The following is a 25,299-nucleotide window of genomic DNA, read 5'->3' as shown; positions in this document are numbered from 1 at the left end:
CTTTCGGGCAGTTTACCCTTCTAGTTGTGTTTTCACTGAGCCTCAGGATGAAAAGGACCACACGTGGAAGTGGGCCATGGGAAATGGGCCAGAAGTGCCTGGGCCAGCTAGACATTAACAACACGGTACCGATGGTCCACAAACTGAATTTTCAATGCAAAGAGTTCAGGAGTCAGTGGGGTAGTTCTTCACGTGATGAATGACACAGGAAACAGGGAGAGTGTGTTTGTGATGAGAAAAGGTGTTTTACTAGAAAATTATTTTAAAGTTCAGGTCCACATTCTAAATAAAAGAGCGTAGCCACTCGGCGGTTCAAGGAGACGGCCCCGGTATCTCTGTGGCCTTTCTACCTGGATGGAGTCTCTTCTCTAGCAGAGCCGCTTTGGTAACTCACGGGCAGCTGAGGGCTCGCCTTTGGGAGGGGCTCCCAGGGTGTCCTCGCCTCTGGAAACCAGAGGAGGTCTGGTCCAGCTGCTCCCAGGGGAGGGCCCTGCGCCCAGGAAGCGCAGGTGGTTCAGGAGCTCAGCCCACGGGGTCCCCACAGCGTTCCCTCACCAAATACACCGGGGTTTTTGTTGGGATTCTATGCATCTTTTGGATTCCAGCGTGAGCTTTGTGAAATGTCGTAGGTCTGAACTTTATCTTTTGAATCAGATTGTTATAAACAATTCATGCTCAAAGCTACAATTAGATAACAAAAAAAAATCTTTAAAAAATGGAGTCATGTGGGAAAATTTTTCTTCTCCATCCTCATATCCAGAATTTGATGTGGTTAGAACTCTGTGGGTTATAACCTTATAAAAACAGGCGCAGACTTCATTGAGCATTTTGTCTCCAAAGATTAGTCTGAGACCCACCTCTTGATTCTGTCAGTGTCTAGAATCAAAAGGTGTGTTCCTATTGTTCTTTCCAGATGTTAAAATCTCTCAAGTAGACAACAGATTAAAACAAAAACGCAGAAGGACAGGAAGAAGAGACACTTCTTCACAACAGAAATTCTCTAGCTCTGCCAGGTCATAGAAGACGTGGTCTAAGAGTCCACCCTCCATGGGTTGCAAATCACAAAAGGCCACAGTTTCCTCTGGCCCTTCATGTAGGAAAGGTCACTCCCGGGGTCACCCTTCCTCTGCTGGTGAGAAGGGCAGAGGCTGGGAAGAGTGGCCAGAGGCCCACTGACCTCACTGAGGGCCCCCCCAGCTCCCCTACTGTGCTAAGTGCCCAGGGGGGCCCGGGACATCATGGGGCAGGGTGGATGCTAAGGTCTCCTCGGAAGAGTGGAAGGGCCCTCTCCTGGGTGTCCCGGCTTCTTCAGCTCAAATTCTGAGAGCTCGGGGTGAGTTCTCGATGGCAGAGCAATGACTCGGCCTCTGAGAGCAGGCCCAGGGCGCCCTTGGCCTCCCCTCCTGAATCCACCCTTCTCATTTTCTCCTTAGATGCAGACATAAGACTTCTTTCTTCTTCTTCTTCCACCAAACAACAGGCATTTCTGTACCATCAGCAGCCCTGTGCAATCCCAGAGCATCCAGTGCTGGCTACACATTTAATAGCATAGATCAGATGTGCCCCAGGGCACCAGGCACAGCGCCGTACCTACAGGCTGCAGTGACTGCAGTCGTGGACCTGGAGAGTTGCCTGCTTTTTTTAAAAGACATTATTATTATTATTATTATTATTATTGATGTGAACTATTTCAAAAGTCTTTATTGACTGTATTATCGTATTATTTTATGTTTTGGTTTTTTGGCCATGAGGCATGTGGGTGGAATCTTAGCTCTCCAACCAGAGATGGAACCCACACCACCTGCACTGGACCGCGAAGTCTTACCCAGTGGACCTCCAGGGAAGCCTGATGCCTGGGTTACGTTGATAAAATACTTAGCATCTCTCTTAAAAGCTGTTTAAGATGGATGGTTGCTATCTAGCACAAGACTTCCCTATTGATTGTGAAAAAATATTTAGAATTCCCTGGGATTGTTTTCTGATTAAGGAAAATAGACTACTGCATGCCAGCCGGTCAGAGTCTCCCTGCACCGTGTGAAGTTACCAGGGGACCCCTGACGCCCAGTGAGACCAGTTCACAGGTTCCTCTGGGGCACAGGGGTTCCCGCCGTGCGGGGCCTGGCCAGGGGGGTCCTCCTTCTGCGGGTGCTCTACTGGGGGGCAGCCCCCCACACCTAGGGGCCTTGCTCTCATGGGCCATCATCCCCTCTTCACCTGCCCGCCGCTGCAAAGTTGCCGGATGGAGGCGATGCTCAGAGGTAGGCGAGCCAGACGGTCCCCCGCCGGGCCGACCCCATGTAGATCTGGAAGGACAGACGATTCCCCTAAAGAGCGTCCTTCACCGTTAGCGCTGCCCCGGGCCTGGGCTGTCCGTCCCTGCTGTCACATCGGATAGCAGCTTCTCTGTCCTCACCGGAGCTCATCACGGGGGAGATGATTTGGGTGAATTATGTGCAATCACCCGAAATACACTTCCAGCCCTCCCTTTGGAGCTGCATGTTGCCGCCTCCATGGCTGTTTCCGCTGCGGGCTCCCCTCTGCACCTGTCTGCTCGCCAGCGGCTTGACCTGCTTCTCCCAGAAGGAGCTGGTTTGCGGGACCCGGACTCTCTCCTGCTGTGTGTCTGCTGCTGAGGCCCCCGTCCCTGCAGTGGACACACACTTCCCTCCATGCCCCGCTGTCCTGGGCTCGGCAGGGCGCGCCCTGAGCACCAGGTCCCTGGGTGAACACGCTGGCTCCCCCCCGAGCCCTGGGCTTCTACACGTTCGCCATCTCAGCTTGCCGGAAGCCTTCCTTGGCCCGAGAGGAACCCCACGACACAGACCCGCACGGCCTGTCCCCATCATCCCCGTCGTGGGGGCTAGAGTGACCTCGGGGAGCAGGCGGGGTGGGAGGGGGAGGCACTGGATGGGGGCTGGAGTGCGGGTGTGGGGGCGCCTCCGTCTGTCGGTTCCTGGGTCAAGTATTGCTTTTCCAGATGCTTCCTCCAGCCTCAGGTCAGAGAGGACACCGCAGGGCACGTCTGTGCCCCGTCCCCTGCCGAGGTCCCAAGTGTCCCAGATCTGATGGGCCTGGGGGACCCAGACAGGGCACGGCTGTGTCTTCCCTCCACCGCTGCTCACTGAGCCGTGTTTGGGGCAGACGGGTGGCCCCAGGAGTGGGGTGGGCAGCAGGGCTGTCACTGCGCCGGCGCTGGAAGAGAAGCAAAGTCGACATAAACTCTGTCAGGTGGTGACCCGGGCCGTGAGGGACAGGAGACCAGGGCGGAGGCCACTTCAGGCGGAGTCGGGCCGGGTCGGCTGGGAGCCTGGCCTCCGGGCAGAGACTGGAGAATGAGGGGCGTGCGCCCCAGGAGCAGGCGGCGGTGGGGGGGGAGCCGGGTGGTACAGAGCACGCTGCAAGTTTCATTGAGTTAAATTCAAATTCAGGGTGTTTATATGTAAATAAGCACACGTGGCCAGAGCTGCCAAGCCGGCTAGTGCAGCGGCAGAGCATGGGAGTGCAGCGGGAGCTGAGCGCTGATTCTGGCTTTGATAACCCATGTGTGCATTTAACTTGCACTTGTATTTAAGCAACGCAGATAGACAGGGACCGCCCACCACCAGACCCCTGGGCGGTCTGGGAACAGCTCCGGGAGGTCTGGGGTCCGGCGGCAGGCATCGGTTAGCCAGCCTGGTTTGGAGGTGAGGCTCTGGTCCTGACCGCCGTGTGGCCTGGACTCCTGGGGCAGAAGGCCTGTCTCCAGGGGCAGCCCACTGCCCGGGGCTGTGGCGGGGGAGGGGAGGCCGCCCCGCGTGTGCAGTGTGGCCCTCCCCGTCGCCTGCCACGGCCACGCATCTCTTTCCACCCCAGTCAGACCTCACGCGTGGACAGCTGACCGACGGCGTCCAAAGAACAGGCTAATGCCTCGTCTCTACAGCCGCTCAGAAGAGCTCCGTTGGCTTATTGATTCTACATGTTGCCCATTTCCTAAGCTGGAGCACGATTTGAAAATGCCTTTCAAGCTAAATGAGATAAACTGAAGCAAAAAACAATGGTTTTCACAGGGATCCAAGTTGCATAACACTTTTCAGTGTAGATTGTGCGCATTATGATTCTTAAAGTTTTTATTCATTAGGGATCTTAATTAGAAATGTGAGTGAATAAAGTTTCATTCATTCACTGCTTTGAGAACCTTTCTACTTGACGAAATTTTAGGTTTGTGGTTTATCTGTGTTTGGGGACTACAAAATAGAATAGTCATACCCCCACCCAGACAAGAGCTGTTTTGAAATCAGTAGTTTTCAGACTGAGAAAGACCAGAGTACACTAACCAACGGCATCTCTCGCTCTCTCTGTCTGTCTGTATATCGCACACGTGCACACGCACACACACAGCCTGGAGACTTTCCAGATTAACTGGGCAACCTTGAACCTCCTGGTCCAGTGGAACAAGATTGCTGCTGATGCTGTAAACCACGGAGTGCAAAGGAGTCTGAAAACTTTGGTCCTTCTATTTTACAGACACGTTCGGTATGGCTGTTCCTATGAGTACGATTGGGAGGAACTTGGGGGTGCGGGAACCCCATTCTTCTCCTCAAGCGTATTCCATCCCTATCAGACAGAAAAGACCTTTCAGAAACATTACCACTTTCTTTGGTAACCTAATATGAAACTCACCAGGCTTCATTATCTGAAAACTTTAGTTCTTGCTTTCAACGCCAATCTTTAAATCCTCCTTCCTGGCTTATGGCTTCTAATTCTGTCCTTTGTGAGTAACTATTATGTACAGGTTTTCAGGTACACACTCCTCTTTCACACTATACTATGTTTTGGGGGCAAAGAATGGTACCCGTTTAGGTTTTGGCTCCCCATGGAACCCTGTGCACTTCTGTCTGCACAGAAAACTCATTCTACTTTTTGAACTGAGCTGTCACCAGGCTCTGAGTCTTTTAAGGTGACTTGGCCTTGATGCACAGTATGTCTGCTCTGTATCACCGTGGACCTTGAGTTCAGGGTCTCAGAAGAGCTCAAGTTTGTGCCCGGGAGCCCAGTTTCTTGCAAAAACTACCTGAATCGGTCGCTACACAGCCACTCTGGACCGCTCACCTCTCTCCAGCCTCAATCTGTATGGCACCTGCTTTAGGCTTCGCAAGCAGGCAGTGAGGTGAGCAAAGGGCTGGTATTATCATCCTGACCTCTGGACGCCAGGCTGAAGTCCAGGGAGAGAGAGACACGTGTCCAGAGTGACGGGATGTGCCCCTCACCTTGCTCCACACCCCGCCAGGCTAGCAGGCGGGGTAAAAATTAAGACAAAGACAGAAGCTGGTCATCCCTCCAAGTGGCCTTTAGGAACAGATCTACTCTCTTTTACCGACCATTTGTCGTTAATGTGTAAAAAGATGTTCCCCATACTTTACGCATGTTGCTGGCAACTCAAACGTACATGACTTCACTTTGTTAGCAAATTTTCTGGTTTGTATTGAAGCATCTGAAAATTCATGAAATATAAGATACAATTATATTTTCTAATTCTGTAAAATTAGCTTGAAAGAAGAAAGTTAACTTTTATCACAGACAGATATCTAGAAATGTCTAATTCTGCCCTCACTCATTTCTAAGTGGTAGAGCCATATGCTTCGCCGTATTTGAATACTAAACTTTCTAAAATAACGTGTTCATGGATGAAGGGAGAGATTAATTTTTAAGATAAAAAGTTATCATATTCTTTCTCCCAACTGTGAACAGTTGAGACCTTGCCTTCTAAACACATCTTGGTTTCCACGCTGATCTCAGAACGCATTGCTTTTTTTCTGCTGACTGCGGGAGAAAGCTGGCGGGCTGATTCTGATGTTCAGTCTGTCTGCGTTCCAACTCACTTCCCTCATCAGGGCCATTTCCTGGGAAGGATGCGAGAGGGTACTTGGCTAATCAGTGCGAACTCCACATCAAGAGGGAGGCTCGGGGCCACAGAGGGAGGCCTCCCCTCCTCATCTGTCCTCATCTTCCGGAAGCTCAAGCCTGTGTGTGGGCGTGTGCTCAGTCGCTAAGTCGGGTCTGATTCTCTGTGACCCCATGGACTGTAGCTCGCCAGGCTCCCCTGTCCATGGGATGCTCCGGGCAAGGACACTGGAGTGGGTGCCGTTTCCTCCTCCAGGGGAGCTTCCTGACCAGGGACTGAACCCAAGTCTCCTGCATCTCCCGCATTGCAGGCAGGTTCTTTACCATCAAGCCACCTGGGAAGCCCCAAACTCAAGCCCACTGATTGCAAGTTGTCACAATGTTTTAATTATGTGACACCCAGTACATTACCCTGGATGAAAGGAAAAAACACCCTGGAAACCGGGCAATTTCAAAAAGTTGTTTCTGGGAGGGCGGGCTTTGTCTTGAGTCCCCTTCAAAGACAGAGGGGTGTCCGCAGGGCAGCCAGAGGACGTCGGGGACTGCTTTCGGGGGTGGGCAGTGCACAGGCCCAGGGTCAGAAGGGGGTGGGCTCTGACTGCCCCCCACCCCGTGAGGGGTCCTTGGTGGGAGAAGGGGTGAGCTGTGCCAGCTGACAGCAGCACACCGGGCTCTGCATCTCGTGGGCACCCCCCCCGACACCCAGCTCGTTCCCTGGCCCAGAGCAGCCTGCGTATGTGGGCACCCTCAGTGCAGTCACCCACACTCCCTTCCAACCACCCAGTTCCTCCTCAGATGTGAACTTCCAGGCGTGCATACACATCTTTGGCTGATTCATACACAGAACATGAAGCCAGAAAATCTCTGGAAAAGGAAGGTGTTTGCATTTTCACTTAATTTGACCCAATTCGTCAAGTCAACTGTTCTCAAAGTTGAATTGTCAGGATAGCCCAAGATTCAATTAAAGGGTTAGCAAAGAAAGAACTTCACATATTTACAAATGTACTTCAGAAGCAAAATATATTAAGAAACTATTAAGTGTTAAAGATGGCAGTGGACGTGAGGGTCTTCTCTCGTCTGGACAGCACATTCCTATATTCTTCCTCATGGAATTTCCTTTCTTGTCAGTAGGTAGATACAATAAATACTCAAGAGGAGACATAGACGCACATGCTTATTTTATACATGTATATATGTGTGTATCTATCATTTAAAGATGTGTTCTTTTTAGTGGGCTATACTATGAAAATAGACCATGATTTACCAGGCATTAAATAACTGTTGGATCTGTATTTCTCAAATCATGAGACTCTGAAAAGGTACTAACTATACCATGCATGAAATCTGCTATTATAATCTACAACCCCTGGATAATAATTTTCTTAACTTTAGGATAACAAGGGAACTTTAACCTGATAATTACAGACTTAAACTACCACATGCATTTTGAAAATAAAATTCTTCATGCGAAAGTCTAGCCTATGATAGGTTAACTGGACAAAATTTAATTTTGGTTAATTAGTTATGAATCTAATGTAATCTGAAATGAATTACTCAGATAGGCTTTCTTGTTGTTGAAACAGGTAAAAAGTGATAAAAAGATCATGAGTTCTGAAGAAAGAGAAACCATCAGCAGAGTCTAAGCACACGTCTGTCTCTTACTGAAAACAATCCAGTCTTTCTGAGCCTCAGTGTCTATCTCATTAGCACACTGACAGGGAAGCAGTTTCTACCCCGCCTGTCTTACACAATCACCGTGACGCTCAAGCACAGTACGCACATCACTCTACTGACTGGAAATGTACATTATTAGTAATATTTGGGTTCCTGTGTGACTACACTGCTGGAGGAGTCTCAGAATTAAAATAAACACCTCATTTGCAAGTTATAACAGTTCTTCTGTAATCAGTGGGTGCCTATGTAATAATTTGGTGGTTTGTATACATTTGTTTTCTCTGTAACAAAACCTTTCAGTAAACTCCACATTTCAATTTATAATAGAGTTGCTGAAAGAAAACAGCATCTTCTTGGTAGAAATAGCCTGAGGTTCTATACCCACTGGTGAGGCTGAGGGCAGCTCAGCTTTACCCCCGCAGCCCCGGTGGGCAGCCCTGGTTTCCTCTGGCAGGTGGCCCTCGGCTGGTGTGGACGGGCCCCGTGAGCAGCCCCACGGTGCCCCCCAGGCCTCCCGGCCCTGCACGCTGCCTGCCTTGCCTCCTCCTCTCTTAACCACTGGTCACTGTCCACGCTGTTGGCTCAGAAAGAGGCTCAGGCCCCCTCGGAGAAAATCCGCTGATGGCCGGCGATGCAACGGTCACCAAGAGTGTCCACCAGGGACAAGCAACAGCAACTTCAAGATGCTGACTCAGTGCTCCGGTCACCAGACACAAGAGGTGCTTTCCCCAGCTTTTCAGAAACGCCCAGTTCCTGCCAATACACGGAGGGGAGGGACGCACGCCATGTGGGGGAGTCCTGCAATCACACTGAGCTTCCCACGATACGGACGGGGCTGTGGAGGCAGAACTCACACTGGCTGATAGTGATCCTGGCAGAAAACTTAGCTATCAGGTAAATCACAATGCACGTGGGGAGGGCAGAAAAACAGGAGCTGGGCGGGCATATGCCTTTTAGGCCTGACTGTCCTAAGTTGCCACAGCTAGGAGTCTGATCGCGTGAATTCACGATTCATCAGCCCAGCTATGACTCCTGGGGTCTAACCTTCCTGAAAATTCCTGGCCCTGGGGTTAGGAAACTCCTGCTGTACAGTCCACTTGGCAGGTGTTCATGTGGGTAGACGGGGTCTTGGAACGCTTGTTCACGGGCTCCTCTAGTGGAGACTTCTCTCTAGAACAGAGAAGCTCTGTGGAACATTCTCTAGGAACCAGGCCTCGGAAGTGGGCTCTTCTTAGGAGGGATGCATTTGTTTGACTTAGAAATCAGGCAAGCCTGTGATGCTCCCAACCCAGAACTTAACGTAAATAAGAACCTCAGTGCAGGGTCCGTCACATGGGTCATCTTTGAGCTAACAACTCTTTGGGACGTAGGATTTGATGAGAGCCTATCCAAGAGGGAGTAACTGACTACACTTTACTGTCAAAATATTTTGTCAAACTGACACATTTGCCATATAACAGAAGAGGTAGCCCAGTGATCCGCAGCATGGGCAGCCTGGCTGAACCTCTCATTGGTAGCTCTAGTTGATTCCTTTGAAGTTCATGTAATCAGTGATTCTAAAAGGGGCTTAGCTGGGGAATCCAGAGCCGAGCATGAATTCTGACACCAGGAATCAGCAGGTGATCATTTATTTATCCTTCTGCTGGGCCTTTTCTTTCTGGAACCAACTTCCTTACATGCCTCTGACATGGACTCGATGTTTGCAGAGCACTGAGTACTGGGTGTCAGGTGACGGGCACGTGGTCAGATGTTATAATCATGCAGTTGCTTCATGAACCCTTTTTTATGCCCACTTACTTGACTTTTCCTAGAAAACTCTCTCTAGCTCTGCTTTCTCACTTTTAAAAACCATTCTAAGTGTTCAAGTACAGGTAAACAAACTCAATGCAGTCACAAGCTGAAGCCTATTGTTTCAATAAGGCTCTGTTCACTTTTGCAAAATATGTTACTTTGCATTTTTAAAGTAGATTATTTAAACCGTAGCCCTAAGTAAGCTAAAATTGTCAGTCTACTTCTAGCAAACGGACGGCTGAATCTGCACTCTGATTAAGACACTTGGATAAATGAGGTGTCCATACGTGCACATCTCTCCCACCCTCATCCATCAAGCACCCAAACTTTTGCAACTTTAGATGTTCACGTCTACTGCTTTCGAAACACAGAGTGAGAGCAGGGAAGAGCAGTATTTTATACCATCTTCATAAGAAGCCGCGGTTAAGCTGCAAATCATGAACCAGCCTCAACAATGGATGGTTTCACTCAGAACAACACACAATACAGCGTCCAGAAATAATTTTCCAAGTTGGTCGGATCTCCAGCTTTCCCGTCCCACAATTTTATTACCCAGAGCTGCTGTTTCTAATTCTCAGCACGCAAGTTCCTTCTTCTCGCTAATGACAGCACAGTCTGCTCAGCAGGGTGAGCGGCGTCTGCGTGTGGGGGTGCCCTCATGCTGATGCCCAGGCTGCCTCCACAATGAGACAAAGAGAATAACCCGGGGAGACCTCATTTCAATCCGTGAGGTTTATGCGTGCGTGTGTGTGCGTGTGTGTGTGTATACACGTACCTGTAGGTATGCGTGCGTTCTCCATGTAAATGTATCTAATTGTTTTCATAAGGTCCTTTCATAAGGACCTTCACTCATGAGAGCAATCTAGGATTATTTCACAAAAGTCAGGTTTCCTGGAACTAACTCGTATGACCTCTGAAGGAGGAATGTTGATTCGTGTCCACACCATGGATTAGCAATAACCTACTCACATCTACAGGATCTAAAAAAATCTCTCTCCACTGACGGAAACCGCTGTCCTTTGTGTTGGAAAATTAGCGTTTCTCAGAATTCAGATTCTTGAAGACATTTGAGCCCAAGGAAGAAGCATAAGGGTGGGGGGAAAGATTCCATTCACTTTTTAAAGCGGTTTGCCATTTCTCTGAGGCAAACTCCAAGGCACTAAAGACTAGAACTAGACTCTTCAGAAACCTCCTACTTCTCTCTAGAAAAGAGACGACTTCTGAGAAAGGACTGGCATTTGAACTCTGGTCTTTCTGAGTCTGACACTAACAGAAAGCTGGATGTAAAAGCAAAGCCATCTGACATTTATTGCTCCAAAGGTGCCAGCAGCCGGCACAGTGGGCTTTTGACCTGTCCGTCTCACCGGATTAGAAACATGGTTCTCCCACGCGGAAGCAGACGACGGGTTAATCCGTCACTTCACCGAGTCACGTTCCTCCTGGACCCCTACCCGATGGTCACTCACACAAAGCCTTGGCAGCTGAAGGACTAGACCTACTTCACCAGCTCGTGTGCAGGGGCCGCACCGAGCTTCCAGGTCCCGGGGAGGCCTGCGGGCTGGGCCATCTCCACCCCACCGCCCCCCGGAGTGGCTCAGGATGTGACCTCTCGGGGGGAAGCGCCTGGGAAAATGCAGACTGAACTTTCTGGATGAAAGCGGCCAAGATAAACAAACGTGCACACCGCAGACGTTTCAGCAAATTCGGGGACAATCAATCTGAATAACGACTTGAGTGAAACGGCACCTAAGGTCTAACGGATGCTCGACAGAAACTCTCTAAACAGAGGGTGAGAGCCGCGCGGACCGCCGTGCCCCCCGGGGGATTACCGCTGTCCTCCTCGTCCTCCTCGTCGTCCTCCTCGTCGTCCTCGTCGTCCTCCTCCTCGTCCTCGCGGTCCTCCTCGTCCTCGTCCTCCTCGTCCTCCTCGTCCTCGCGGTCCCCGTCCTCGTCCTCCTCCTCGTCCTCCCGCTGCTCCTCGTCCTCGTCCGACTCGTCCTCCTCGTCCTCGTCCTCCTCCTTCTCGTCCGCGTCCTCCGAGCCGTCGCTGTCGTAACACTCGTCCACCGACGAGCTGTCCGCCTTCACCGCGAACGGTTTCCGCTTGGGGGCAGGCTCTTGGGGCTGTTTGTCTTGTGTTTTTCTTTTTTTAGCCAAGGGACAACCATACACGCTGTTGAGAGAGAGAGAGAGAGAAAGCCTGAGTTACTGTCGCTGAGCGTCGGGGCATTGGGAGTCGTGGCTGGAGAGGCTGAGGTTCAGCACAAGGGCAGAGAGGGTGTGTGCACACGGGCTGTCACACGTGTGCCAGCACCTGTGCACGGAGCAGCGGCCCACAGACTCCCAGCGGGCGAAGGTCTCCTCTCTCAGTCCCTGTCAGCACCGTTCCCGTGATCGCCCAGGGACCCTCGCAGCGTCCCCAAGGACATTACGAAGCACGTGTGCATCACCACATAACTGACAACAAGAGTTTACCAATCGTCTCACCAAATACGCCCGAGTGCACCCGAGTGTAACACACATTTAGAAAGTGAAAGTCGCTCAGGTGTGTCCGACTCTTTGCAACCCCATGGACTGTAGTCCATGGAATTCTCCAGGCCATAATACTGGAGTGGTTAGACTATCCCTTCTCCAGAGGATCTTCCCAACCCAGGTCTCCCACATTGCAGGCGGATTCTTTACCAGCTGAGCCACCAGGGAAGCCCATGCATTTAGAAATAAGAATTAGCTCTGCACACTGCATTAATACATATAAATTTTTGTGAAATATTAAAATATAAATGTTGTGAAAAAGCTCTGGATATATTTGGATTTGAATATTCTCAAGACAACACTGTATCTGTAGACAGAATGACCACTCTGAGAATATGGACTGCAAACATCTATCAGTGGAAACAAGTTTCAAAGTCTACAGAAGTTGTCAGCCCCACCCCGGCACTGCAGAAGAACTTAATGTATCGAGGATCCGGCACTGATCACGCTGAAACTGCCCAAACTTGGGTAAGACCCTTAGGGTAGGCGTTCATGACCTTTCCTTGAAAAAGAACAATTCTCCAAAGTGCTAAATACAGTCCTTTTCTTCCTGGAAACCCTATATGTGTGTGTGTTTGTGTGTGTGTCTATGTGTGTGAGTATGTCTGTGTGTGTGTGTACTGCAAGGAATGAGGGGAAAGACATACAGGGAAAATTGCTGTGGGTGATGGTCCATGTGTCTAAAATGAGGTGTGTGACCCCGACTAATAGCTGAACACTGTGGCAGGGGATTCCCGCAGATCATGATCAGCTTACTTTTGGACCCAGGAATTCATTCAGTCACAACCCACCCAGTGCATCATTGTTGTGCCAACCTGCTCTGTGCTAGCCTGTGCTGGGCACAAGACGCAGAGGTCTAGGGTGAAGATCCACCTTTCAGGTCACTTTTGGAACAGGACTCAGCCCTGGCAGTAATTCTGCCTTAGAACCTCTGGTCACTGTTAACCACGGTGCACCCAGCACCCCGGGGGTCAGGGGCGCTTATCAAGTAGTTGTTGAGTGAACACAGAGTGACAGACATGTGATGGAAGCATAGAGAGGGACCACGTCATAAGAAGAGGGGCGACGAGTCGAGGGAGCTGGGGCGTCCCCGGGAAGAGGCCCCAGAGACGGGCCTGGAGGGTAATACACAGACACCCGGGAGTGAGCATGGGGACCTGAGAGCTGGGTGGGGTCGGACCAGCCTGTGGGCTGCTCAGGGACTCGGGGTTGAGTGCAGCAAACAGGAGCTACTGAGTTCTCTCATGCAATCAGTGACGCAACCACGGCTGCACGTGGGAAAGTGATGCAGGCTCAGTGGGGAGAACACGGTGGGCGGGAGGGACGAGATGGGGGAGGGGAAGGCAGCAGAGCCTCCACATGAGCCTAGTGTGGTGGGCCTTCTGCCTTTTGACTGTTCTCATCTCTTAAAAATACGATAATCAACCCCAGGATAGTCTTTATTATAATCAGAAAAGGTGAAGGAAATACATGTTGGTCTAGAGAGTGTTTCTAATAGGAAATAAACAGATATTTGAGATTTCTCTTATGGGAACATTTACGTGGATTTGGGGAGAAGCTGGGTTGATAATCTGGTACAAACATTCCATTGCATGAATGACCACATCCTCCTGGCTTCCATCCCTGACAACCGGTTAGGTCCAACTTCCATTCCAACCCATCTGCTCCAGATGCAGTCCTGGATTTCAGTGGACTTGTTGATGTATTCACTCTGTTTATCTGAACAAGTCAGCGAGTGTAGCAATAAGTAGTCTTGTCCTTCCGGGATCTGTTGGTGGACTTGTAGCTCACGAGGACTATTGTTACCTTCCCAAATTGCCTCTCTCTTGTCTCTGTCCATCAACAAGTTGTTGAGTGTTGAAAGGTTGTTGCTGAACCACGAAAGATTCTGGGATTCTTGGCCTCTGGGGGAGAAGAATTCAATCTGGGGCCAGAGACGAGACTTGATCTCTCTGCCCCCTTCTGATGTCTGTGTCAGAAGCTTTCTCTATCTCCTTTATACTTTAATAAAACTTTATTACACAAAAGCTCTGAGTGATCAAACTTCATCTCTGGCCCCAGATTGAATCCTTCTCCTCCGGAGGCCAAGAATCACCGGTGTCTTTCATGGTTCAGCAACAACCTTTCAGTGTGTCTGCTCTGCATCAAAGCGATCTGCACACCAGGTGTTCACTGGAACAGACAGCTGACCTGCTGTCACCCTCAGGTTCATTTAGATGCAGGCAAATGATGGGAAATCAGCTAACTTTGACTTTACTCAGAATGGCCCACCTCCACTGGGCAATGAGAAGGTCTGCCAGTGGTGTGAACCCAGCACGCCAGTGTGAACCCAGCATGATGGTGTGAACCCAGCACGCCAGTGTGAACCCAGCATGATGGTGTGAACTCAGCATGATGGTGTGAAACCAGCATGCCGGTGTGAACCCAGCACGATGGTGTGAACCCAGCTTGCCAGTGTGAACCCAACACGCTGGTGTGAACACAGCACGATGGTGTGAACCCAGCATGATGGTGTGAAACCAGCATGCTGGTGTGAACCCAGCACGATGGTGTGAACCCAGCTTGCCAGTGTGAACCCAGCACACCCGGTGTGAACCCAGCATGCCGGTGTGAACCCAGCACGCTGGTGTGAACCCAGCAGAACAGTGGACTTCTTGCAGGTTCTGCCCCCGTCGTGTCCCCAAACCCCCAGATGCTCAGACCTGAGATGGTGGGGTTGTAAAGTTCAGAGCTGAGGAATGGAGACTGCCTTCTCTTTTTACCTGGATTGGCTTTATTTCCTTCTCCTGCATTTTGTAAACCATCTGGATTCATTTTTTCCAACTTTCTGGAATTAGTTGGCCTCAAGCTTCCAGTGTCTTCTGCCAACTTAACATGGTTTGATGTTCAAGTTTTTTTTTTCTTTATAGCTACTAATGTAAACTATAAATAAAATTGCACTCCACCTATAAACAAAATCGGACTGCGAGTTCCTGGTATCAATTTTAGACATGACAACCAAGCCCCCAGGCCATATTGCACTTTACTTGTGTCAAACAACTCCTGGATTAAGTGAAAGTGTTAGTTGCTCAGTTGTGTCCAACTCTTTGTGACCCCATGGACTGTAGCCCGCCAGACTCCTCTGTCCATGGGATTCTACAGGCAAGAATACTGGAGAGGGTTGCCATTTCCTTCTCCAGGCGGTCTTCCCAACCCAGAGATGGAGCCTGCATTTTCTGCATTGCAGGCAGTCTTTACTATCTGAACCACCAGGGAAGCCCAGATGCTGTGGCTGCATGGGCCGGGATGAAGACCCCTCTGTGATCAGCAGACATCTTCTGATCCAGGATACCCAGTGGTCTGAAATATTTCAAAGTGAATCCTTGGGAGGCAACCCTGGGACACACACAGAGGAATGTGGAGCCTCCTACGCCCGCATGTGGACCCCGTGTCTGTTGGGTGGGGGCAGGACAGGACGCACCCAGCTGGGGAACTGTGGTGTCTGCTTCTCTCCCACCTGCGGCGGCTGTGGTCCAAGAGCTGGAGAAGCCAGCCTGCCTCCCAGCTGCTGCCTCCTCCAGACTCATCTGGGCTCACGTCCACCGATACATATGGGTCTTTCTGAAAAACAACATCCCTCGTGGCCCTGGAATGCTCCAGCAGGACAGAGCAGGCAGAAGAGTCTAAGGGGAAAGTCACAATCTGGTGCCACAAGGAAGCCCCAGGCACGAATGCGGCCAGCACCAGGGCTGGCCCTCACCACCCGCGGGAAGGTCCGGGCTCCTCTGAGGGCTTGGCATTCATGTCAGCATCGCGCCCCTCAATCCTGCTTTTTAGCATTGCTGTCAGCCTCCACCAGGCATCGGCTGCCTTTCCCACAGCTGCTGAGGGAACCTCGGGTGTGAGCGTTAGTCGAGGAACGTCGTCGAATGAACAAATCACGGTTTTCCCCACTTATTAGTAGTGAAAGCACTTACCACATCCTAGCATGATTATGGGCTGACACACTGTCTTTCTCCTTTGCAGGACTGACACAACGGCCTGAGGTTAACAGGCTGTTCTATTTTTAGAGCTGCAGTGTCTAATACAGTAGCCACTAGTCACACGTAGCCGTTGAATAAAATTAAAGGAGACTTTGAAATGAACTGCTCAGATGCACTCGTCATATTTCAAGAGTCCAGGAGCCACGGGTGGCTTGTGGCTATGCCATCTTGGACACAGTAGGTTCTGGGTAAATGTCTGCTGAGTGAGAGCTCTGTGGGAAGGACCTGGGCACTGATGGGGGGTTGAGTGGAGGGGGCTGACCTTCGGGGGGCAGCTCAGTGCCCTGAGAACCCAACAGCAGGAAAGCCCAGCCTTCCAGCCCCGCTGCTCATGGGAACAAAGCAGATAATCACAGCAGAAGCAGACTCAGCCGCTCTGATGGAGCTGAGATGCTTCAGCAGGAGGCAGCGGTCAGGTTGTCAGGCTCTGCCCACCTCTGAGCCGAGAGGCGAGCTGAGGCCTGGGCACTGTCTGCAGCGTCCCCAGGGCTGCTCCAGATGCCCCCTGCACCCCCCTCAGTCTGCAGCACACACAGCACCCGAAGGTACTGCAAATGCCTTCTATGTGTCTTCCCCATGGTGCAAACTTCGAAGTGGCAGTAGGTGTGATGACTGAGGGTCATGATAGCGCATGCTTCAACCTCCGCAAGTTACTGGAAGTCATGGACGGGGGGCTGCAGCCTGAGCCTCTGGGGCCCCCAGGCTTTGATGTTCTCGGCTACTCTGTGCATCTGGGCACCTCATACTTCCTGCAGTCGTTGTAGGGTTTGCAGTCCTTTTGATGTTAACTTGATTTAAACCACATTTAGTCTTTTGTGTAAGGTTATTCTAGACAATTGGTTACTTGCCACAAGACCTTGCCGTGAACACACACATATAAAATATGGGGTACTACATGCTCTCGAGGCTGCTTTCCATGTTGTTTTTAATGGTATTTCACTTGACATTTTCACTTCTCCAGTTTTCATACAAATGGGGACAGGGGCTCAGACGCTGAAGGACACACGTGCGGGTGTGCCCTGGGCCAGCTCACCCATCACAGCTGCCGACAGAGACCCAAGGTCTAGGCTGAGCTGGTCTGTGCTCTGGAGCCCCCGCCGAGGGCAATGCTCGTGAGCACAGAAAGGCCAAGGGCAGTCCCGTGCCCACGAGGGTTCTTTGTGGTCTCTTCTCTGACGGTGGATATTTCTCTTGTGTTGCTTGCAGAGCCTCAGTGTGTCAAGGATGAATAATTATTTTGGAATAATGAAAATCCTGTGTAAACATGATTCTGGAGCATGGGGTTCTAGTGTCAGCTAATGCCAGCTGCACTCACAGAACACTTATTCTGTGCCTGGTTTCCTAAAATCCCTAAAATCTTTACACATATGGATCCAGTAAACCCTGCAGTGACCCAGGGAGATGGGTGCTCTTTTAATTCTGTTTTGAGGGACAGATATTCTGGGATATATGCTGAAAACCTCAAGGCTGAGTAACCCCAGACAAGGTATTTGACCCCCCGCCCAGGCACGGTTCCCCATGTCTTGGTTTTCTGGTCTCCAAAGGCAGACACACGCCCGCCTCTCTTACTGGGGTGTGGCGAGACCTCATTCACACGGTGACGTTTCTGCTTCTCTGACGTCTTCACGCGCTAAGTGGGCTCCCCACAGGTGGTGCTGAATAAATAGGCTGAATGATTCATTTGTGCGGGAGATGTTTTGAGCAGCGCAGACGTCCCTCATCTCTCAGGACAGGAGCAGAGAGAGCTACCCTCCTGGAGAGGATGGAGGTCAGACAGCTTCACACAGGGCCCCATACGGAGGGGGAAGAGACACAGAGACAGAGAAACAGGGCTGAGCAGCCGCTCAGCAGCATGGAGACAGCCCTGGGGGCAGAGGCGCCCATCACGGCTACTCAGCGGTTTCCTGGGGGCACGGGGACGAATTCACGAGAGCGGTGGGTTCACTGAAAACCCCTTCCTAAGGCTGTGGTTGGGGAAGGGGCTGGACTCGGGAGGGAGTGACTGGACTCAGGAGGGAGGGACTGGACTCTGGAGGGAGGACTGGACTCAGGAGAGGACTGGACTCAGGAGGGAGGAGTGGACTCAGGAGAGGACTGGACTCAGGAGGGAGGACTGGACTCAGGAGAGGACTGGACTCAGGAGGGAGGACTGGACTCAGGAGAGGACTGGACTCAGGAGGGAGGATGGACTCAGGAGGGAGGAGTGGACTCAGGAGAGGACTGGACTCTGGAGGGAGGACTGGACTCAGGAGGGAGGGACTGGACTCTGGAGGGAGGACTGGACTCAGGAGAGGACTGGACTCTGGAGGGAGGACTGGACTCAGGAGAGGACTGGACTCAGGAGGGAGGACTGGACTCAGGAGAGGACTGGACTCAGGAGGGAGGATGGACTCAGGAGGGAGGAGTGGACTCAGGAGAGGACTGGACTCAGGAGAGGACTGGACTCAGGAGGGAGGGACTGGACTCTGGAGGGAGGACTGGACTCAGGAGAGGACTGGACCCAGGAGGGAGGAGTGGACTCAGGAGAGGACTGGACTCAGGAGGGAGGACTGGACTCAGGAGAGGACTGGACTCAGGAGGGAGGATGGACTCAGGAGGGAGGAGTGGACTCAGGAGAGGACTGGACTCAGGAGGGAGGGACTGGACTCTGGAGGGAGGACTGGACTCAGGAGAGGACTGGACTTAGGAGGGAGGACTGGACTCAGGAGAGGACTGGACTCAGGAGGGAGGACTGGACTCAGGAGAGGACTGGACTCTGGAGGGAGGACTGGACTCAGGAGAGGACTGGACTCTGGAGGGAGGACTGGACTCAGGAGAGGACTGGACTCTGGAGGGAGGAGTGGACTCAGGAGGGAGGGACTGGACTCAGAAGAGGACTGGACTCAGGAGGGAGGAGTAGACTCAGGAGAGGACTGGACTCAGGAGGGAGGGACTGGACTCTGGAGGGAGGACTGGACTCAGGAGGGAGGGCTAGACTCAGGAGGGAGGGCTGGCTGGCATCCTAGGTTTGTGTGCTCACTGTTCAGTGGGGTAGAGCTGGCTGCCATGGGAGGGTGGAGAGAGAAGAGAGCTTAGGCAGACCTCCAGGAACAGGGTATCTGAGGAGAGGGAGGGGAGGGGCAGCAGAAGGAGACGCAGAGGACAGAGAATCGTCAAGTGCCTAGGGCTCCGAGGATGTCTGCACTAGTCCCCAGGGGTCCCGGTCTGCTGGAGGGGTGGCCATGGAGAAACCTGAAGCTCCGGATGGTGCTCAGAGGCCTCTGGGAGGCCACCAGAGCGGGAGAAGAGTGACCAGTGCAGGACAGGTGTTGTACTGGGAGGTGGGTTTTGAATGTGGCCTGGAAGGATGGGCCATGTCTACACAGACAGCGAGGGTCCAGGTCATCATGCATGTGGAGAGTCTGTGAGCAGCATTGGAACTGCGTTAACACAAAAGTGAGTCTGCTGAGAACGTGTGCTTAAGTAACTTGCTCAAGATTACACAGCTATTCAACTTTGGGTAGCTAATTTAATCCCTACCAGCCTCAATTTTTCCATCTGTAAGATGGGCACAGTAATTCCTATTTCAGGCTTTTGGCAGCAAATGATAAATATAAAAAATCCCTTCTGATTGTGTGGGAGGGGCTCTCATTTTATTATTTTCTCCTTCCTCTTGTTGTCTTATGGCAGAAAGTGAAGAAGAACTAAAGAGCCCCTTGATGAAAGTGAAAGAGGAGAGTGAAAAAGTTGGCTTAAAGCTCAACATTCAGAAAACTAAGATCATGGCATCCGGTCCCATCACTTCATGGCAGATAGATGGGCAAACAGTGGAAACCGTGGCTGACTTTATTTTTCTGGGCTCCAAAATCACTGCAGATGGTGATTGCAGCCATGAAATTAAAAGATGCTTACTCCTTGGAAGGAAGGTTATGACCAACCTAGACAGCATATTACAAAGCAGAGACATTACTTTGTCAACAAAGGTCCGTCTAGTCAAGGCTATGATTTTTCCAGCGGTCATGTATGGATGTGAGAGTTGGACTGTGAAGAAAGCTGAGCACCGAAGAATTGATGCTTTTGAACTGTGGTGTTGGAGAAGACTCTTGAGAGTCCCTTGGACTGCAAGGAGATCCAACCAGTCCATCCTAAAGGAGATCAGTCCTGGGTGTTCATTGGAGGACTGATGTTGAAGCTGAAACTCAAATACTTTGGCCACCTCATGTGAAGAGCTGACTCATTTGAAAAGACCCTGATGCTGGGAAAGATTGAGGGCAGGAGGAGAAGGGGATGACAGAGGATGAGATGGTTGGATGGCATCATCGACTAGATGGACATGGGTTTGGGTGGACTCCAGGAGTTGGTGATGGACAGGGAGGCCTGGCGTGCTGCAGTTCATGGGGTCGCAAAGAGTCGGACACGACTGAGCGACTGAACTGAACTGAACTTGTTGTCTTATGTACAGCTGACATTCCTTTTCACCACTGAATTTTTAAAGGGTTATTCCTACATGTCCTTAGAATATATAATGGCATTTAAGAATAACTCAGAAGTAATTTAATTAACTGAATTCAGTTAAATGGCTAGCATACCAGATGTCTTTCTGATATCTTTCCAACAACATATATATTAATAAAACCAATTCAATTTTGACTACATATTGACATACTTCCTTAACTTTTTTCTTTTATTCTCTGTATACCATTGTAAACAGAGCCAGACTGATTTGAAAAGTGTATATATTTTAGGTTAAATGTGACACAAATGTTCTAGGAATTGTAAGACATTCAGCGAATAATTTTTCAAAATGTTTACTTGACCCTATTGCTTTAGAGAATAAAAAAAATCTGTTTCTGGAAGGCAGAGATTTGCTTTACTTTTTTATATAATTTTAAATGATGTAGCCTGTTATTAAATATTTATTGCCTTGAATGGCAGTTTAAAGATTCAAATAAAACATAATCACTATGTAATTTATTTTGACTCAAAAAGAACACTTCCCCAGGGAAAGGCAGCAGCCTGGTGGGTGGAGACACCCAGGGACTGGCCCCCCTTTCCCAAACCCTGTTCCAGGAGATGAGGTTATCTGGCTGCTGAGACTGTTTCTTGTATTTTAAAAAATTCTTGAAATTCTTACAGTATCCTCCCCGTCTTGTTCCTTTCACCTGAATTAGCCCGTGTGTCTCTGTTCTTCCAAAGCCCAGAGAACCCGACTAGAGCAGCCTTGGTGTGAGCGCAGCACAGCACACGCCCACTGCTCGCGGCTCCTCCCCCTGCCCTCCGTCCTCCCCCGGCCCCTCCGTCCTCCTCTCCTTCCTTCTTCCGGACCCTTCAAGATCGTCCCAACCTGCTTTCTCCTTAAAGTCCTTCTAGGTCAGTCTAGAATTCAGGAGGCTCTGTCTGTGATGTTCCGTCTGTAAATGAATGGACAAAGAAGATGTGGTACATATACACCATGGAGTATTACTCAGCCATAAAAATGAACGAATGAAATAATGCCATTTTTGGCAACTTGGATGCAACTAGAGATGATCATACTAAATAAAATAAGTCAGGCAGACAAAGACAAAAGTCATATGATATCACTTATATGTGGAATCTAAAAAAAAGATACACATGAACTTATTTCCAAAACAGAAAGATTCACAGGTATAGGAAACAAACTTCTGGTTACCCAAGGGGAAAGGTGAGGGAGAGCAACAATACACACAATACTGTATACAAACAGGTAACAACCTATGGTATAGAACAGGGAACTACTTTCAATGTAATAACCTATAGTGGAAAGAAATATGAAAAAGAAAAAACACATAACTGAATCACTTGGCTGTATAGCAGAAATTAAAAGAGGATTATAAATAGCTGTACTCCACTTATAAAAAAGACTGACAGGAAGAACCAAGAATCAAGCTATATAAGAATTCATGATTTTGCCAGTTTCGTCTTTGCCCCAGGGACAAGTATATAAGCAAATATATGCAAATGAAAAGCAAACGATTTCTTACTCTCCCTTAAATATATACTAGAGTTCTCCTTGAGGTGCTCAGGACAGAGTACTTTGTCTTTCTAGGGCTGGTAAGAAATTGTTCAATTGTGGAATAGTGAATATTCTGGTAGTTGAAGGATGGAGCTGTTTACATGTTCAGCTTGGGATGGAGGATATGCATGTGAACATTCTGAGCTCAGATAAATATGACCATTCTTGGGATCATATGTAAATACCTGATAGAAATATAACGAGCTGTACATACACATAACATCTGTACAAACATGCAGAATATACACATGCATAAACTCACTCCAGGCAAAATCTGTCTCTTACAGAAATTACGAAGCTTCTTAAGTATGCATTTTCTAATCATTTACTGCAAGAGAAATGCAAGCTCCTACTCCACATAGATGTTCAAAGCTGTCCTGTGGTCTGCGATTGGATGCGATCACCTGCGCTCAGGGAGCTACAAGCCTGACTGTAGTTTAATGGGCATCAGGCTACAAATAATGAGCCTTAAAATCTGGTCATCATCAAGAGGATTCAGTAAGTTTTCTCCACGAAATGGCCTTGTTTTAATTTTTTTTGTCAATGGATAGTTAAAAGCTTTTGAGTCTGCACTTTTTTTTTCTTGGAAGCATCAACTTAAAGGGACTTCCCTGGTGTCTCAGATGGTAGAGAATCTGCCTGCAGTGCAGGAGACCTGGGTTCAATCTCTGGGTCAGGAAGATTCCCTGGAGAAGGGAATGGCTACCCACTCCAGTATTCTTGCCTGGAGAATCCCATGGACAGAGGAGCCCAGTGGGCTGCAGCCCGTGGAGCTGCAAAGAGTTGGACACAACGGAGTGAATAACACCCACACCCACAGACACATACACAACTTATAACCAAATCCTGTCTGCGTGGCTTCCCACCCAGGGTTTGGATGACAGCTCAGCTGCTGCTGCTGCTGCTAAGTCGCTTTAGTCGTGTCCGACTCTGTGCGACCCCATAGACGGCAGCCCACCAGGCTCCGCCATCCCTGGGATTCTCCAGGCAAGAATACTGGAGTGGGTTGCCATTGCCTTCTCCAGTGCATGAAAGGGAAAAGTGAAAGTGAAGTCGCTCAGTCGTGTCCGACTCTTAGAGACCCCATGGACTGCAGCCTACCAGGCTCCTCCATCCATGGGATTTTCCAGGCAAGAGTACTGGAGTGGGCTGCCATTGCCTTCTCCGGACAGCTCAGCTGCTCACAGCTATTTTTACTGCAGTCTTTTACGTTTCTAACAGCCATTAGAAATGTGAGGTCCTGCTGTGAGAACAGGTTCCTTGACTGTGTTTGCCGCCCAGCTCTCAGACATGCCCCACATGCAGATGTGACCGGGGCCCAGCGCCCCTGCCGGGCTGGCCCTGGCCACAGGGTTCCAGCCTCAAGGACCAGGTCTCCGCTGTTCCCAGTTCCACAACCCTCATTCTGAACTTGGATGACGGGGGTGCCCTCGGGGCACACGCCGAGCCTGGCTCTGACAGAGGCTGTGACCCTCTCGTCAGAAAGGACGTGGCAGAAGCGGGTGGTGTGGGCAGGGGTCCCACAGGCCAGAGCAGTCGCGCTGCTCCCTTTCTCTGTGAGGCCTGAGTTTGCACGCGTGCGAGCGTGTGTATGTGTGGTCTGCTCCTCTCCCTGACTCTGACACCGACTCTAGACGAGCGCGCTTGCTTCTCTGGTTGCTCAGAGGCTGCGTGGCCCAGCACACGGATCCTTCAGTGTGGCCCCCACTGCCTCCTTTGGTGTCAAGGAGGACACAGCTCACTTGTCCTGGGGAGAAGGCTCTAACCTGCCTCCCCGCACCTCGCGCCCCGCAGGCCTGTGAGCTGGTCTGACAGCCCGTGGAGGGGCTTGCCCCGCTCGGGCATAAGAGCTGCGGTTTTTCCCCATTTGCATCCTGCAGAAGGTCCGTGAGGGGCCTGGGAGGGCACGCAGCCATGCCTGACCGGCCCCAGGAGCACCTCCCTGATTGGGAGTCAGACCCCCAGCCGCCGACGGGTGCAGAGGATGCTGTCCTTGTATCCGTCTCCATGTTCACGGACACCACGCAGGCGAAGACTTGCCTTCTCTTCTCTGTTTTCTCAGCAAGCGCCCACCTCCCCGGCATCGAGTGGGAAGACACGTCTCAGTCCCGCAGGTGCAGAGGTCCTCCACGCGGCTCTGGACCAGAAGGGCTGGACGTGAGGCCTCCTGCTAACTGCGTGACCTTGGGGTGTCTCAGCTCCTTGTCTGCAGCGGGAAGAGGCCAGTCCATCCCCCGGGGTCTCCAAGGGCGTTTTCTGGAACCCAAGAGTTGTGAGGCCTCTGCTCCCTGGGGCGCCCCCGTCCGTGGAAGGCTTCTGTGGGGAGGGGTCTTGGGGGGTGTCAGCCTTATTGCTAAGGCTCCTCATTCTAGGATTCTGTGCTGTTTCCTTTCATGGTGCCTATTGGCATCTGGTTCCTCATATTTTTTAAAAAATAGGTGATTCTCATCAATTAAAAGCCGTCAGATACTGGAAAGAAATGAATAAGGATTGGTGTAGAGAGCGTGGGCCCCTTTGGGGGTGTGAGCTTCTCAGCGTTTGAAGGACGATGGCTCAAAGGTGCCACGTGGCCATTCTGTGGAAAAGCAACAACCACAGACGGAAACCAAAAGGCCAGAGACAGGGCCCTTCAGGACACACGCGGCTCGCCTGGGGTCATGCGCCCTGCGGCGTAGCCTGGAGCTGACAGCAGCCCCTTCGGGGGTGGCCACCTGCCCGGGCCACCCCGGGCCCCCTCCTCCCTCTGGGGTCAAGGACTCTGACCCGAAGGCTGGTCCAGAGAGGGAATAGGCGGCCAGCCCCCGGCCCCAGCCTCCCCCTGCTTGGTCTCAGGAGCCGGATGGTGACACGGGGCCCAGCCTTGCTGGGGGTGGGTTCCCCAAGTTCTGGCTCAGGTCCCGCTCGGCAGGCATGCCACCTCCAGGAGGGCACCTCCTGAAGGCCCATGGTCCACGGGGGTTTGGTTTTCCTAAAGGGACATGGGGTGCCCCTGCAGAGGGTCCTACTCCCGCAGCAGGTGGAGTTGAGCCTGAAGACAAGCCGTGCAGAGGGGCTGGGGTTCCCTCGGCGGCACCTGGAATGAGTTTGCACATGGGGCTGGGCCGCGGGACCCGGGGTCAGCCAGCCGACTCTGCCCGCCCCGAGGGGGTGGCCGTGCTGCAGGGTCCCCGCGGGACCGTCCACCCGGAGGGGCTCGTCCCCCGCCTTCTGCTCCATAGGAATCCTGCCGCACTGCTGACTCATCAGGTCTTCAGAAATTGGAAAGAGACGCCATAAACAGAGGCGTTCGACCTTGGGCACGTTGGGAGCTTGCGGTGGTTCCGCACGTGGTTCCCTGTGAGTCACCACGGATTCCAGGCTGAAAGGGGCGTGGCTGAGGGGGCCTTG

At 51.2% G+C, this 25,299-nt stretch overlaps 1 protein-coding gene across 1 annotated transcript in view; it reads right to left on the bottom strand.

Moving 5' to 3' along the window:
* Nucleotides 1-25,299, bottom strand: part of MYT1L (myelin transcription factor 1 like) — a 176,859-nt gene that overhangs the window by 94,825 nt on the left and 56,735 nt on the right. The window contains exon 7 of the mRNA XM_081576196.1: nucleotides 11,175-11,518. Within this exon, the coding sequence (XP_081432322.1) occupies nucleotides 11,175-11,518 (344 nt within the window). The remainder of the gene's footprint in view (nucleotides 1-11,174; nucleotides 11,519-25,299) is intronic.

The sequence above is a fragment of the Giraffa tippelskirchi genome, chromosome 1 (genome assembly GCF_054371585.1).
Source record: "Giraffa tippelskirchi isolate mGirTip1 chromosome 1, T2T-mGirTip1v1.2.pri, whole genome shotgun sequence".
NCBI lineage: Eukaryota > Metazoa > Chordata > Mammalia > Artiodactyla > Giraffidae > Giraffa > Giraffa tippelskirchi.
The sequence above is the reverse complement of the archived record's forward strand: the minus strand, read 5'-3'. Positions and strand labels throughout refer to the sequence as shown.